This window comes from Merops nubicus, unplaced genomic scaffold (assembly GCF_000691845.1).
Source record: "Merops nubicus isolate BGI_N331 unplaced genomic scaffold, ASM69184v1 scaffold14293, whole genome shotgun sequence".
Taxonomy (NCBI): Eukaryota; Metazoa; Chordata; class Aves; order Coraciiformes; family Meropidae; genus Merops; species Merops nubicus.
The window spans coordinates 18,570-30,789 of NW_008598342.1; the positions used below are offsets into that span (position 1 = coordinate 18,570).

A 12,220-nucleotide genomic window follows, 5' to 3' on the forward strand; every position below is an offset into this window, starting at 1 on the left:
TTATAATCTTCTGCCTCAGTTTCTCTCTTCTCCTCTTTATTTAGGCAAGCACAGCTTCCCCTCCCAACGTTTAGGACCACAAAGCTTGCATTTATATACTATCCTACTGTTATTTAATAAAAGTAAGTGGAAAACCCCAGAAAAAAAAAAGAATGAATTTACTTATTTTATATCTGGAATCTTAAAAAAAAAAAAAAAAAAAAGAAAAGCTTGTCTGGAAACAAAGAATATGAACTTTTTAATCTCTAAATTGAGAATAATACAATTGAATTAATACTGATTTAAAAAAAAAACTTCTTGGTAGTTCAACTTCTAAAGCACTAGACTGCAAGTCAGGGGAGCTGTGTTGTGCAGCGTGGCTACAGATGAAGTGTGGTGACTGAGGTTATCTGGTGCCTGCTCTGCATTTCCTTTTCTTTGGGAACTGTCACTAGGAAGGACTGACCCACCTTTGGGAGGCAGACTCACCAAATCTGTGTACATCTCCCATTTCTCTGCTGAGTTGTAGCACTGTGCTTTGAAGCTCTGCGTGAGGATGGGAAGTGATGTGTTTACTCAAGTAGCAGGATGTGTGGGGAGTAACTGAGACGTGAAGACTGGTCCTATAAAAAGAAGGTATTGTTACTTCAGAGGAATAAGTGTTTCATGAAGTCTTCTGAGAAGGCACGTTAATTACCGGTTGTTACAGAAAATAATAGTGGGATTTTTGTCTTATGAGCTGAAATCCTGATACTCAAAGTTAGCCTCCTCCAGCATGCATTATGGTTTAACAGTACACTATGTTTTGTAGTTGGTGGTGTGTTTTGGTTTGTGTTGTGTCTTTTTTTCCTTCTTAGTGTCCAAAATATTATGGGAACTATGTGCTCTGAGTTGTATGATATAATTCTCATGGTAAACACTCTCCGTTGAAATGAAAGTAAACACCTTGGCAAGGTGATTGGGTTTGCTTTGATAAAGTTTTCTCCTAGGAACAGCAACTCAGGGCTGTGATTAGGGAGCAAATTGGTGAGGGCTTTGGGTTAGTGCCAAGGAAAGTTTTACCACCGGCGCTGTTCTTGTATGAACAAGCTTTGCCACTATGAATAGTGGAGGAAGATTGATAGCTGTGAAGGGAAGGGGCAGTGCAATCAAAAGCTTGGTATAATGGTGGCCAATATATGAGAGGCCAAATGGTGTATTTGCAGAACTAAAAGCAGCTTAGTTTGTGGCTTGAGAGCCAGCACTTTGGCAAACTGCTAGCCCTGGGCGTGCAGGTGGTGGGAGGAACGTGTGGCACGGTCTTTCTCTAGTGGTTTTGGCAGCACTGACATCAGGTAGCTGTGCTTTGCTGGGCCTGATGATAGTTGAGACTGCTGCCTGTTTAATTTTAGGTAATGAGAGTTCATTTTTGCTTGGGAAAGGCAAGGCCAGGCTGGACTTCAGACTGTATTTCCCTTCCCTCTCCTGTTGTACTGCGAGAGGTGCTCCTACTGTAACATGATTTCAGTAACCCCTTATAAACTATGAAGAAATGGATATGTTGGAGGATATATGGAGGATATATCTCAGCTAAACCTCTGCCTCCCTGGGTAATTCCAGTGTTGAAAATGAGAATAGGAATTGCCTTGGTATCTAGCATCTTCTACAGAGAGGTTGTGAGTTTGACACTTGAATTTCCACTCATAGAGGTGGAGCAGTTGGGAAACTTTTCTCATCACAGGAGTGATGGGACTTCACAGCATGTGCTGCTGTGGGTAAGAGAGCTGGAATAGGTCTTGGGTACTTAGCAACCACAGATATTAAACTTGGTGTGGGAGTTAGATAGTGAATAGGGCAGCACTGTAAAACAGAAACTGGGTGCTGCTGACCTGACTGTGTGGGTAAAAACTCAGACCATGACTTTGAGAGAGTTCTCCAGAGCTTCCCCTGCTGATGTTTTTGTGATAGTAATATGAGATTACACTGTATTTTAAAATGACATGCGAGGTTGGTGTATTCAGCAGGGCCACCTACACACTTGATGACGTGTGTACCTGGAACGTGTCCTTCATGTTGATATTGTGGTTGCTATTTCGTATTTGCAGCACCTTTGATAACAGAAAGGATGACTAGTCAGTGCTGTTGGAAAGGGACTCGCTTTGGAGAAGGCAGCAGGAGAGCTGAGGGTAGAGAGGCCTGTTTTCAAATTACTCTGTACTATGTGGTGTCTGCCATTAACTGTGTTAAGTGTGGTGGTAAACAAGCACTTCACGTTGCTTACATGGAGCTAACTTTTCTGTATTTTTGGGAGGAGCACTGTCTGTGCCACACTCTGTGCAACGTGGCTTTCCAGTGGTGTTTCAGAGTCTTTTCTTTGTGGGAAAGTTGCCTGATAACCAGCAGAGAAGTGACCTTGCTGATTCTGGTCAAATTGGGGTGCAGGATGTGCTTGATGGATCAGAAGAGAAACCTTTTTATTCTTAATCCAGTCCTGGAAAAAAAATCTCTTCTAAGTAGGATATGTTACTGCTATTACCTGGCTCTAGCTTATGCTGTGGTTTGGAGTTAGGTAGTTCCATCCCTCCCATCTCTACCTGCTTGAGACCCTGACGTGAAGGAAGGAAGAAAGAAATTCTTCAGAGGTTGTTCTCCTCTGGGTGGATTAGTCCTCAGAGAGTGCTTGGCTGTCTGTGACAGTTAAATGTGGAGGGCTAATAGTATGGGACAGAATTTCCTTTGACATCCATGCCTGGATGTGTTCCTGTGCAGCCTGATCTAGGTGCACCTGCTTTGGTGGGGGGGTGGACTAGATGGTCTCCAGAGACCCCTTCCAATCCCTACCATTCTGTGATCTATAAATTGCAACCCATGTTGGGGAAGAGCTTCACACTATAATATACATGCAGTCCTGTGTGTTCTTACATAGTCTCCCAGCAAAACTAATTGCTGATTAATACTTTGCTATCCCTCTTGCCAGTTGACACATGTGGGTGTGAAAGAACCAACTTTTGCTGAGTAAAATGTCTTTCAAGCCTACCTTTAGAGCAGTTGGTGATTGGGACCGTGCAGTACCAGGTTATCATTTATCACTCTAAAAGCAGTCAGATTTGGATGAATGGTGAACATTATTTCCAGTCTAAAGGGCTGTCTGTCACTAGTCCAAAAAAACCACCAAAAGTCTTGAGTCAGGGAATTTCACAAAATTTAGTTTATTGCCAATTAACAGTAACTGAATCCGGTGGTGGGAAATAAAGATGAACAATTGAACAGGCGTTGAGGGAAGCAGCCCTTTGGACACATCTCTCCCCCTTCCTGGTCCCCCTGCCTCTTGCTGCAGAGGCCCTGGGGGGCATCGATGGGGAGGGGATGGGGGTCTGCATGTTGCAACTCTTTTTCCTTTGCTGCTACTTATTTCTTACTCTCTGGTTCTGCTGTTGGCTGCAGTCTCCTTAGGGTGCAGCTCCTCTGTCATCTGTGCAGCCACCCTGCTTGGGTGGTTCCTCTTCAGTACCTTCCCTCCCTCCTTGCCTATTTTTTCACCTAGTCTGTTGGATGGAGGTGGTGTTCAAGTTTGTGTCACTTGAGTTTTTTACTGTTAGGGTTTTTTAACTCAATCTTAGTGAAGGTGGACGTAGACCCAGACACTGCATTAACCTCCTTGGTGGCTTACAGCTGAATGCCCATGTGGTCCTTCATTTCAGCAGTGCCAGGAGCAGAGCAGCCAGATGTAGGGTGTACAGAGAGCAGGACTCTTCTTTCAATGTTTCACATGCCTTCAAATGGTGTGTCTGTAACGTTGTGCTGCAAAGAGCACTAATAAAGCACCAGGCAGTTTTGCATATGGCAGGTTCACAGTCTGGGACTCTTCCAGAGGTTGCAGAGAGGTTGCATGGAGCGGGCATGTGTGGGACATTGAATGCTTTAGGTTCTACTCAGATGTTCTGCCACACTCTTTAGGGTCTCATTGCTATCAAGCTGTTGGTGTTTAAACAGTGGTACCTAGGCATTTCTGGAAAAAGAAAACCAACCAAAGCATGCTTACAAATGAAGGAAGTGTCTTTCAACTTATGAATTTCTTTCACTCTTCCCCAGACTGCCTTTTCAAGGTGTGTCCTATGAACCGATATTCAGCCCAGAAGCAGTACTGGAAAGCCAAGCAAGCCAAACAGGGAAACCACACAGAAGCAGCACTGCTGAAGAAACTCCAAGTAAGAGACATCTGTGTTTGTAATCTTATCTCAATCTGCAGGCTGTAGAATTACAATAGAATGAGAAAGAATAATAACAAGTACCTTGGGAACCACCGCAATGGGTATTATTATGCCACAGTAGCAACTTCATGTTCTCCTTAACTTTACTACCTCCTGACTGGCATTTATGGCCCCTGTCTTGCTTTTTGTCTTATTTTGGGCTGGGGGTTGTGACTTCACTATAAGCAAAATATTGCTTTATAAAATAAAGAGCTGTTAAAACCAGGAGCAGGCCCCGTTTTAAACCATGTTACCATTTGAGAGGTCTTTTCCAAGAGCTGGCCAGAGTGGTGGACAAAGGGATGTTTTTGATGCTTCAGTCTGGGAATTCTTCAGAATTGCAGTTACCTTTGCTTTCAGTCTAGGTGGTTCTTCTCTAAATCACTGTGCAGATTCTGTTCTGCATCAAATACAGTGTGGATGGAGCAACTCCTCTGTCTTTGAAAAAGAGCTGGCCTGATGTTATAATTAAATATGTAAGACTAAGTGAAAACAGGGTCATGTCAAACCTGATTGATAGTTTCATGAGCAGTGGAGAGGCTGCCAGTGCTCCCAGGTAAAAACAGCAAGGGAGGCACGTGGTGTGTAGCTAGAGCTACACAGCAATTAGATCTAGGAGCTAACAGTTTGTTCTCTAACCGTGTTTGACCCGGACTGTTGTGCTTAGGCTTGGTTTTGTAATGTGTGACCTAATAGTTTTGTTTCATTAAGCATAAAGTCCATGCATTAGCATGAAGTGAAAACCCCAACAAGGAAAAAGAATGGCAACAGGGAGAAGCTAATCATAGGCCTGTCTTTTTCCTCTTTCAGGATGAAATAAAGCACCTGGAATTACTTCTTGTGCTTGAAAATTTTTAAAATAGCATTAATTTCAGGTGTGATCCATAAATTGTGACTGGATAATAAAAAGCCAGAATCATTACAGAGGGGCTGGGTAATCAGAGTTCAGAAAATGATGCTGCAGCAGGATTTGGGTGCTAATATATTCAGTGCAGTAATGCTTGCTGCTTGGAGGATGTGTTTTAAATGTGATGCCATCTCTTTTTTACACTTTCTGCTCTTGCAGCTGAACACAGACATTAATATTGTAGAGTTTAAAGAAGTAATCTTTCTCTTGCAGCATGCAGCAGAACTGGAGCAAAAGCAGAACGAAAGCGAGAACAGGAAGCTGTTGGGTGAAATTGTAAAATACAGCAATGTCATACAGGTAAACCTGCTGGAATCCAGCTGCCTTCTCTCAGAGTTGGGAGGGAAATATCATTTCATTTCAAGGTTACAGTGAAAATGAAACCACTGTAATCTGGATTGTCGAGGGTCTGGTAAACAGAACTTGATGAAGTTTACCAAACCATGTTTTTCTGCCTGTTTTAAAGCCTCCCAGAAGTGCTGCTTATTCATGTTTAAATAACATGTCATAAAATATTTTTTTCTGTGTGTAATTTTTGTTGCTGCGCTTTAGAATCTGGATGTAAATATATATATTTTATTTTCAAGGTTATTTAAAAAATAATATTAGACAGGTGCTGTGCAGCTCCCTTTTAAATCACTGAAGTCATTTGTACTTCATGACATATAAATGAGAAAGAAGTTATGTTTTTAAGTGCAGTGAAGCTTTCCTGTAATGGATGAAATTCCTGGAAGGTAGCACTGTCAGTGGACCCGTGCCCTACCTGTGCAGTATATACTGTAAACTGGATCAGTGACACATATCTCAATCTAAGACACAGCATCTGATTTCCTAAACTGCACTATACTTTGATAACTCTCTTCTAGTTTTAATTTGCATTTATGTATGTTAAGAAAAATCACCCCAGTGTGAGAACCTGCACCTTCTCTTTTGTCTGAAGGGAGAAGAAGCAACAGCTGTACTAATTTTTTAACAACTATTATTTTTTCACAGCTACTGCACATAAAAAGTAACAAGTACCTCACAGTGAATAAGAGACTGCCAGCTCTGCTGGAGAAGAATGCTATGCGGGTGTCTCTGGATGCTGCAGGGAACGAGGGGTCCTGGTTTTACATCCAGCCATTCTGGAAACTGAGGAGTGAAGGTGACAATGTAAGTGGAAATACTCAATGTGTGAAAGGCAGGAAGTTTACAGAAGAGGTGATGTCTTTGCCAATAGCATAAAGCTTAATGGATTAAGTTCAGAAAAAAAAAAAAATCTTCAGTAATCCTTGGGACTAATAGTTTTTGTTATAAACTAGGAGGTGTTACCAAATTATATGGTCTGGAGTCTGAAATGTTGCCACATTCATCTGAGCCTCTACTAACCTGTGTTGGGGCATCTTTGCTCAAGTCCACCTGTTGTGTGCAGATTTACAAAGCTATTAATTCATCATAGTTTTACACTAGCTAGAGTAAATTTTTTTCTTAAAGTTTTTTTTTTTTTTAAAGATTCTGGGCAACATTGTTTTCAAGAAGTCAGCAGAGAATATCCCTAGGAAATCCATCAGATTTCTGTAAATCTGTATCCCCTCTCAACTTGAGAGTGACATCTATGACTTGAATTCAGTTGTATAGCCTGGTGAGTCTTTCCTGGGTGGGTTTCAACAGAACCTTGTGTATTGGTAAGAGGAGGAATATGTAGGAGAGCTCTTTGCTACCTGAGAGCTGCACCATGAGATCAAACCTTGGTTCTTCATTCTGTTGGCTGTGGCTTGGTTAGGTGCCCAGTGTGGAGAACTCAGATCTGCCTCTGGGGTGGCCACATGATGAGCTTCTGTGGTTTTATATTTTAGACCTGGCTGGGAATGTTTGGCCACTCTCCCCTGTGAAGTAATTGGTGGAAGAGCCCTCTCAGGGCTGCAGACAAGAATGCCTGTTTTCTCCTGTGTTTTCTCTCATTAACTTTGTGGTTACCCAGCTCTTGGGATGCTCTCCAGGATGAGTGTGGGTGCTTGTATCTCCTTTTGGCAAACTCTTGTGGGAAGGGGAAGGACTATATTCCCAGCTCCTGGTCACAAGTCCCTGAAGTCATAGTCTTCCCCTGCTCTATGCACTGATCAGAAGGGTCTGAGAGAAGCTCTTCTTTTCCCCAGGTCTGTTGCAGAGAAAAACAGTGAACATGAGTAGCCCTCTGGGTTACCTTTGCATGGCTTTTCAGCTGGGGAAAGTAAATGTTGTGGATCAAACAGTAACCTGATATTCCTTTCCCTCAGAAGTGACTTACTGCTTTAAGGTTTTTGGCTAAATTTCATAGCATAAAATCAGTTCATTGGCTTCTTAATTTCTCATGCCCTCATACCTGAGAAATAAGTGCCTGCCATGCTCTCCAGAGTTGAGGACCTGGTGTTCCCAGATTGTGATCTGCAAAGCCATTGTGAGCCCTTACAGATGAAAGCAGCAGAATGATCTTAAGCCGTGAAAGTCATCCCTCAGTACTGCAGAGCTTCTAATTCAATTTCACACTGTAGTGGGCACATAAGAGTTTGGAAACAGTTTTGCTGGTGTGAAAAGTTTGCAAATCATCATAGTGACTGCTGTAACGTCCCACTCTGCAGATGTTTGTTCCCTGGGGGGCCATTACATTTTACAGAGGGAAATCTTGAGACCCAGGTTTGTTCTCCTTTCTGCCAGACCCAAACAGGTCAGATGGTTTTCTTTGCAAATGTCTGATGCTAAGTATTAGTGTTTTGGTAGCTGTCTCCTGGCTGCTCTGGCACATTTCCACCCTTTCAACAGTTTCAGAAACTAGGCAGCTGTTGTACGTGGGACAAGGGGTAGCAAGTGATGGGGGAAATCTTTCATTTGCCTCTCAGAGATGGAGAGAGGCTCCAGCCTTGTACCCACTCCTTCCCTCTCAGTTACTCCCAGACTTGTGCCCATTAAAGGCTAGTTTCTGGGGGGCTCATCTACAAAGCACCTAATACCACATAAGTTTGGGCCACTTTATGCACTCAGTAGGTTAGATTTTAAAGGACTTTTCTTTAGTTATACTTTTCTGACCTCTCAGTGTGTGGAGCTAGGATGATATATCAGGCCCTTATTCTGTTTGGAAACTTTGGGGCGTTTTTATTCTCAGTTTCTGTGCTATGACAAGGAAGTTCCCTAAGAAAACATATTTTAGAAGTGAGTATTGATTTACTGCTACTGTGTCAGATAACTCAGGCAAGATAGATCCAAATATGGCATATATCCTAAAATAAAAGAAGATGGTTTAATCTAGGGGAAGCTGTGATAAAAGAAGCCATGGGTGTGAGATTTCTGGTAAGTAATCACAGTTGTTTGGCCTTGTGCAAATATTGAACGTTATTTTTCTGAAGGAGGGTTAGCTTAGCTTCATCAGCAGCTGGTGAGTTCTACAAGCCAATGAAAGCAATGAAAAAATAGGGCTGAAAATTACAGTAATGGCATAACTGCAGTATTTCATGCAGACTTTTATTAAGCATAAACCAACTCTCCTTCAATGGAAGATGTGACTGCTTAAGGCTAGAGCTGGCTCCAGCTCTGCTGCACAGCAGAACGTGCACTGGTAGCTGTGGATTAGCTCTGTGGGGATTGCATTCTCTCCTGTCTGACACGTCAGTGGTTTGAAAGCTTGATCTGGCATCGTGCTGAGGGAGGTGGTCTTGTACCTGGGAAATGCCCAGCTGTCTGTGGGAAAGTTCTGTTAATCCTCCTGATCTTTGAAGTGTGCCAGCAGTGCCACTGTCAGATGTGGTTATAACATGAAAGCGATGGAGATGGAACAGCAGAGCCTTCAGTGTGCCTGGGTAACCTACCTGGATGGTTGGTCCAAACTGAAATCACTGCTGCTGCATCTTCATACCCAATACAGCTCTTTGTAGCTGCTAGTCTTTGTGATATACTACACCTCTACTACAGTATTTACTACTCCTCCTTGATTGTGATGTAGATGTAGCTGTCAGGTGGGCTTACTGATTTTGTACCAATGACAGAGTCACTTGAAGTGTTGCCAGCTCTGGTCAGCCACCCAGAAGACAGAACACAGCCAGCTCAGGCTGTGGCCTCAGTGTACCCTCTTCACAAAGCCAGGGCCAAGTAGGTTTGTATGAATTTAGAAATTACCTTGTGTGAGCTCCACTGTATCCAAGACTGAAGGATGCTTTAGGTTTATCTTGAATTCAAAAGCTGAATTCTCAGCGGCTTCACTGTGAATTTAATCATTCTTTGGAAGTTCCTTACATAGACTAGAAAGGGTAGGAATTTTGTCAAAGGAATTGGTTATAAAATTCTCAAAAGCTGTGTGTATGATGCAACTATAACAAATTCATCTCTGTATCTAAGGAGGAAGTCCCAGAGACCTGTCAAGCTGTTACCCACTGCTGATCTACAGCACACTGGCTGGCTGTGCCCAAGGGTAGCTAAAGAAAAGGAGAAAGACATGATGTCAATTTTAATTCTGCAGAGCAAAACCTTGGGAATACATTGCTCTGTCTTCTATAATCTCCATACAGTTCACATACAGGCAAGTGGGCATGTGAGTTGTCTGCCTCCAGTGTTTTGGGCATGCTGGGGCATTATTTGGAGCCAGAAACTAACTGGGCAGGGGATGTGAGGTACTCAAAAGAGCAGACTTGCAGCTTGCCCAAGGCAGCCATGTATAAGAGAACAGGATTCCTTCTTCACTTTTAGTTTGTTTACACCCTCTATCAGTGGTGTACAGAGGGAACAAGCACTGTGAAATTGTCTCTATCCCTTCCTTCCCAGCGACCTAGGGAGGTTGGAAGCAAGAAGAAGAAGAAAGATGGAACTTCCATTTTTTTAATCCTTTTTAAATAAGATGCTCAATCATGTGCTTTCTTGCTAATTAAGTTATTATAGTCCTGGTGTACTCGCAATAATCTTGAAGTCCTGATTCCACTTTGCAGGATGCAAGCCTGATGGTTTTTTGGTTAAGAATTGTCTGGTCATAACTTCTTAAAATGGGCTGTAAGTAATGTCTGTGTGAAGCATGGCATGCGAGAATGTATTGCACAAGTAATGTAACTTAAAGGCATCTTGTCATTATTTTGGTTCCATTAGTGAACTTTTTCTTATTACTTGGATCATATAGGATTTCTGTGTGTAGTCTGAGCATGATGACACTGTCTTTTGCTACCATTTGTTTTAGCTGTGTTGGTGGAGAATAGGTAAACTTCTTTTTCACCTCTGCAGTGGGCCCAATTCACCTGCGTTGAAGTTAGATGAGGCTGAATTTGGCTCTGCTTTTTCTCAGGGAATGTGCTGATCGATGCAGAAAGCCCTTTTTGTTCTTTGTTTTCCAAAAGAAAGCATGGCTTACACAGCATTTCACATAGCAAAAATCACATGTAGCCACTTGTCTTCATTTGTGTGTGTGCTTAAAGTTGCTGTGAACAACATAAGCAAATCAGGACCCAGTGCCAACCAATCTATGTGCATTGATTTTTAAAAAAATTCCCCCTTCACTTTCCAGGTGTGAACTGAGTTCTCCGTATGCATGTCTCAAGCACTTTTTAGGTCAAAGGCATTTTCATGTATTGTTTTTCCCTGTCTGTATAGGTAAAGAATTGCAAGGGAGTGGGAATTTGTTTGCAGGGAGTCAGCTAGGAATTCCTCTTTTAGAGAGAAAGTCTCTCGGCTGCTGTACCTGCTGCCTGTGCTGAGGTCCAAACACCAATTAGGGAATAACAGAAGAGGGGATGGAGTGTTTGCCTCTCTCTGAATTTCTGGTGATTTATCTTCCTTTCCAGATTGCAGTCATACAGTCCAAACAGCAAAACTCCTGAGCCTGTCGTGACACTTGCCAGAAGATGGTCCACAGAGTTGGGGAGTTACCAGGCTAAAGAAGTCTTATCACAGGGAAATTTTTAAAGGCTTTTGTGAAATGAAAGACATGTTGATGGGAAAAGGATGGCTGACAGCAAAGGAGAGAAAAGAGGCTTGCTGTCTGAGTACAAATTATTTTCTAAGCTTTCTTTGCTTTTTGGCCAGAACTGTATGTGGGATAAAGAGTAGTTAATATATGTTCTAGATGAACTGATCTGCTTTTGAAATTCATAAGTTTGTATCTATTTCATATTCTTAGATTTCTTCTGAACCAGGTGACATGCATACTGAGAATGTGAGGATTCCTTAGTGTGAAATACTGAACCCAAGCAATTGCAGAGGCGTGGGTGAACAGAGCTGGTGTGTCAATTGTCTGCAAAGAAATTCACTGGGTGCCATTCTTAGAGCATGCATTTGAGTAGTTCTCTCAAAATGAAACATTACTTCATTTTATTGGATAATTACATAGGTCTAAATTGCATTTTATGTTTGAATTCCAGGTTGTTGTGGGAGATAAAGTTGTTCTTATGCCAGTCAATGCAGGGCAGCCTCTACATGCCAGCAACATTGAGCTTCTAGATAACCCTGGCTGCAAAGAGGTGAGTTCAGTGGAGGGAGGAGGGGTAACTGCTGCTCTGAGATGGGTTATATGTTGTTCTTCACTGGTAAGCAGAACCCCCTGTGAGTCCACCATGGGTCAGAGGTCAATATTAAACATTGGTTCCAGCTTAGGCTCAAAAAACGAAGATGAAATATGCTTAACTCTGGGCACAGTTCTGTCTAGCACTGAAGGCTTTGTGAGGTTTGCTCAAGTACCTAAAACTCTCACTGATGTATGAGTAAGTCCTCTTCCAACAGCTCTTTAGGTCATCTTTGGTAGGCTGTCAACAGAGCCTTTTACCCACTGAATCTTCTCCAACATCAGCATCATTTTCATTAACACTTGAGAGCTTCAGGACCCGTGTTAGAAACTATACGAATGTATAGCTAAGCATTGTCCCCTGCTACCTTAGATGTGACGTGGTCTTTTAGAAGAACAGAATGTCTCAAAGAGAAAAGAATATGCCTTGAGACTATAATTGTATTTTCTGTTTTTTTTTTTTCCCTCCAAAGGTAAATGCTGTCAACTGTAACACAAGCTGGAAAATAACTTTGTTCATGAAATTCAGTAGTTATCGAGATGATGTACTGAAAGGAGTAAGTATGATCTTTTTTTAATTATTTAATCTGAAAAATCATGACGTGTGACTGTAGGGAA

At 42.2% G+C, this 12,220-nt stretch overlaps 1 protein-coding gene across 1 annotated transcript in view; it reads left to right on the top strand.

Annotated features, from left to right (window-relative positions):
• Positions 1 to 12,220, top strand: part of LOC103769786 (inositol 1,4,5-trisphosphate receptor type 2-like) — a gene marked incomplete at both ends in the record, with an annotated part of 20,199 nt that overhangs the window by 5,418 nt on the left and 2,561 nt on the right. The window contains 5 exons of the mRNA XM_008937021.1: positions 4,051 to 4,166; positions 5,275 to 5,415; positions 6,109 to 6,267; positions 11,463 to 11,561; positions 12,076 to 12,159. Of these exons, the coding sequence (XP_008935269.1) occupies positions 4,051 to 4,166; positions 5,275 to 5,415; positions 6,109 to 6,267; positions 11,463 to 11,561; positions 12,076 to 12,159 (599 nt within the window). The remainder of the gene's footprint in view (positions 1 to 4,050; positions 4,167 to 5,274; positions 5,416 to 6,108; positions 6,268 to 11,462; positions 11,562 to 12,075; positions 12,160 to 12,220) is intronic.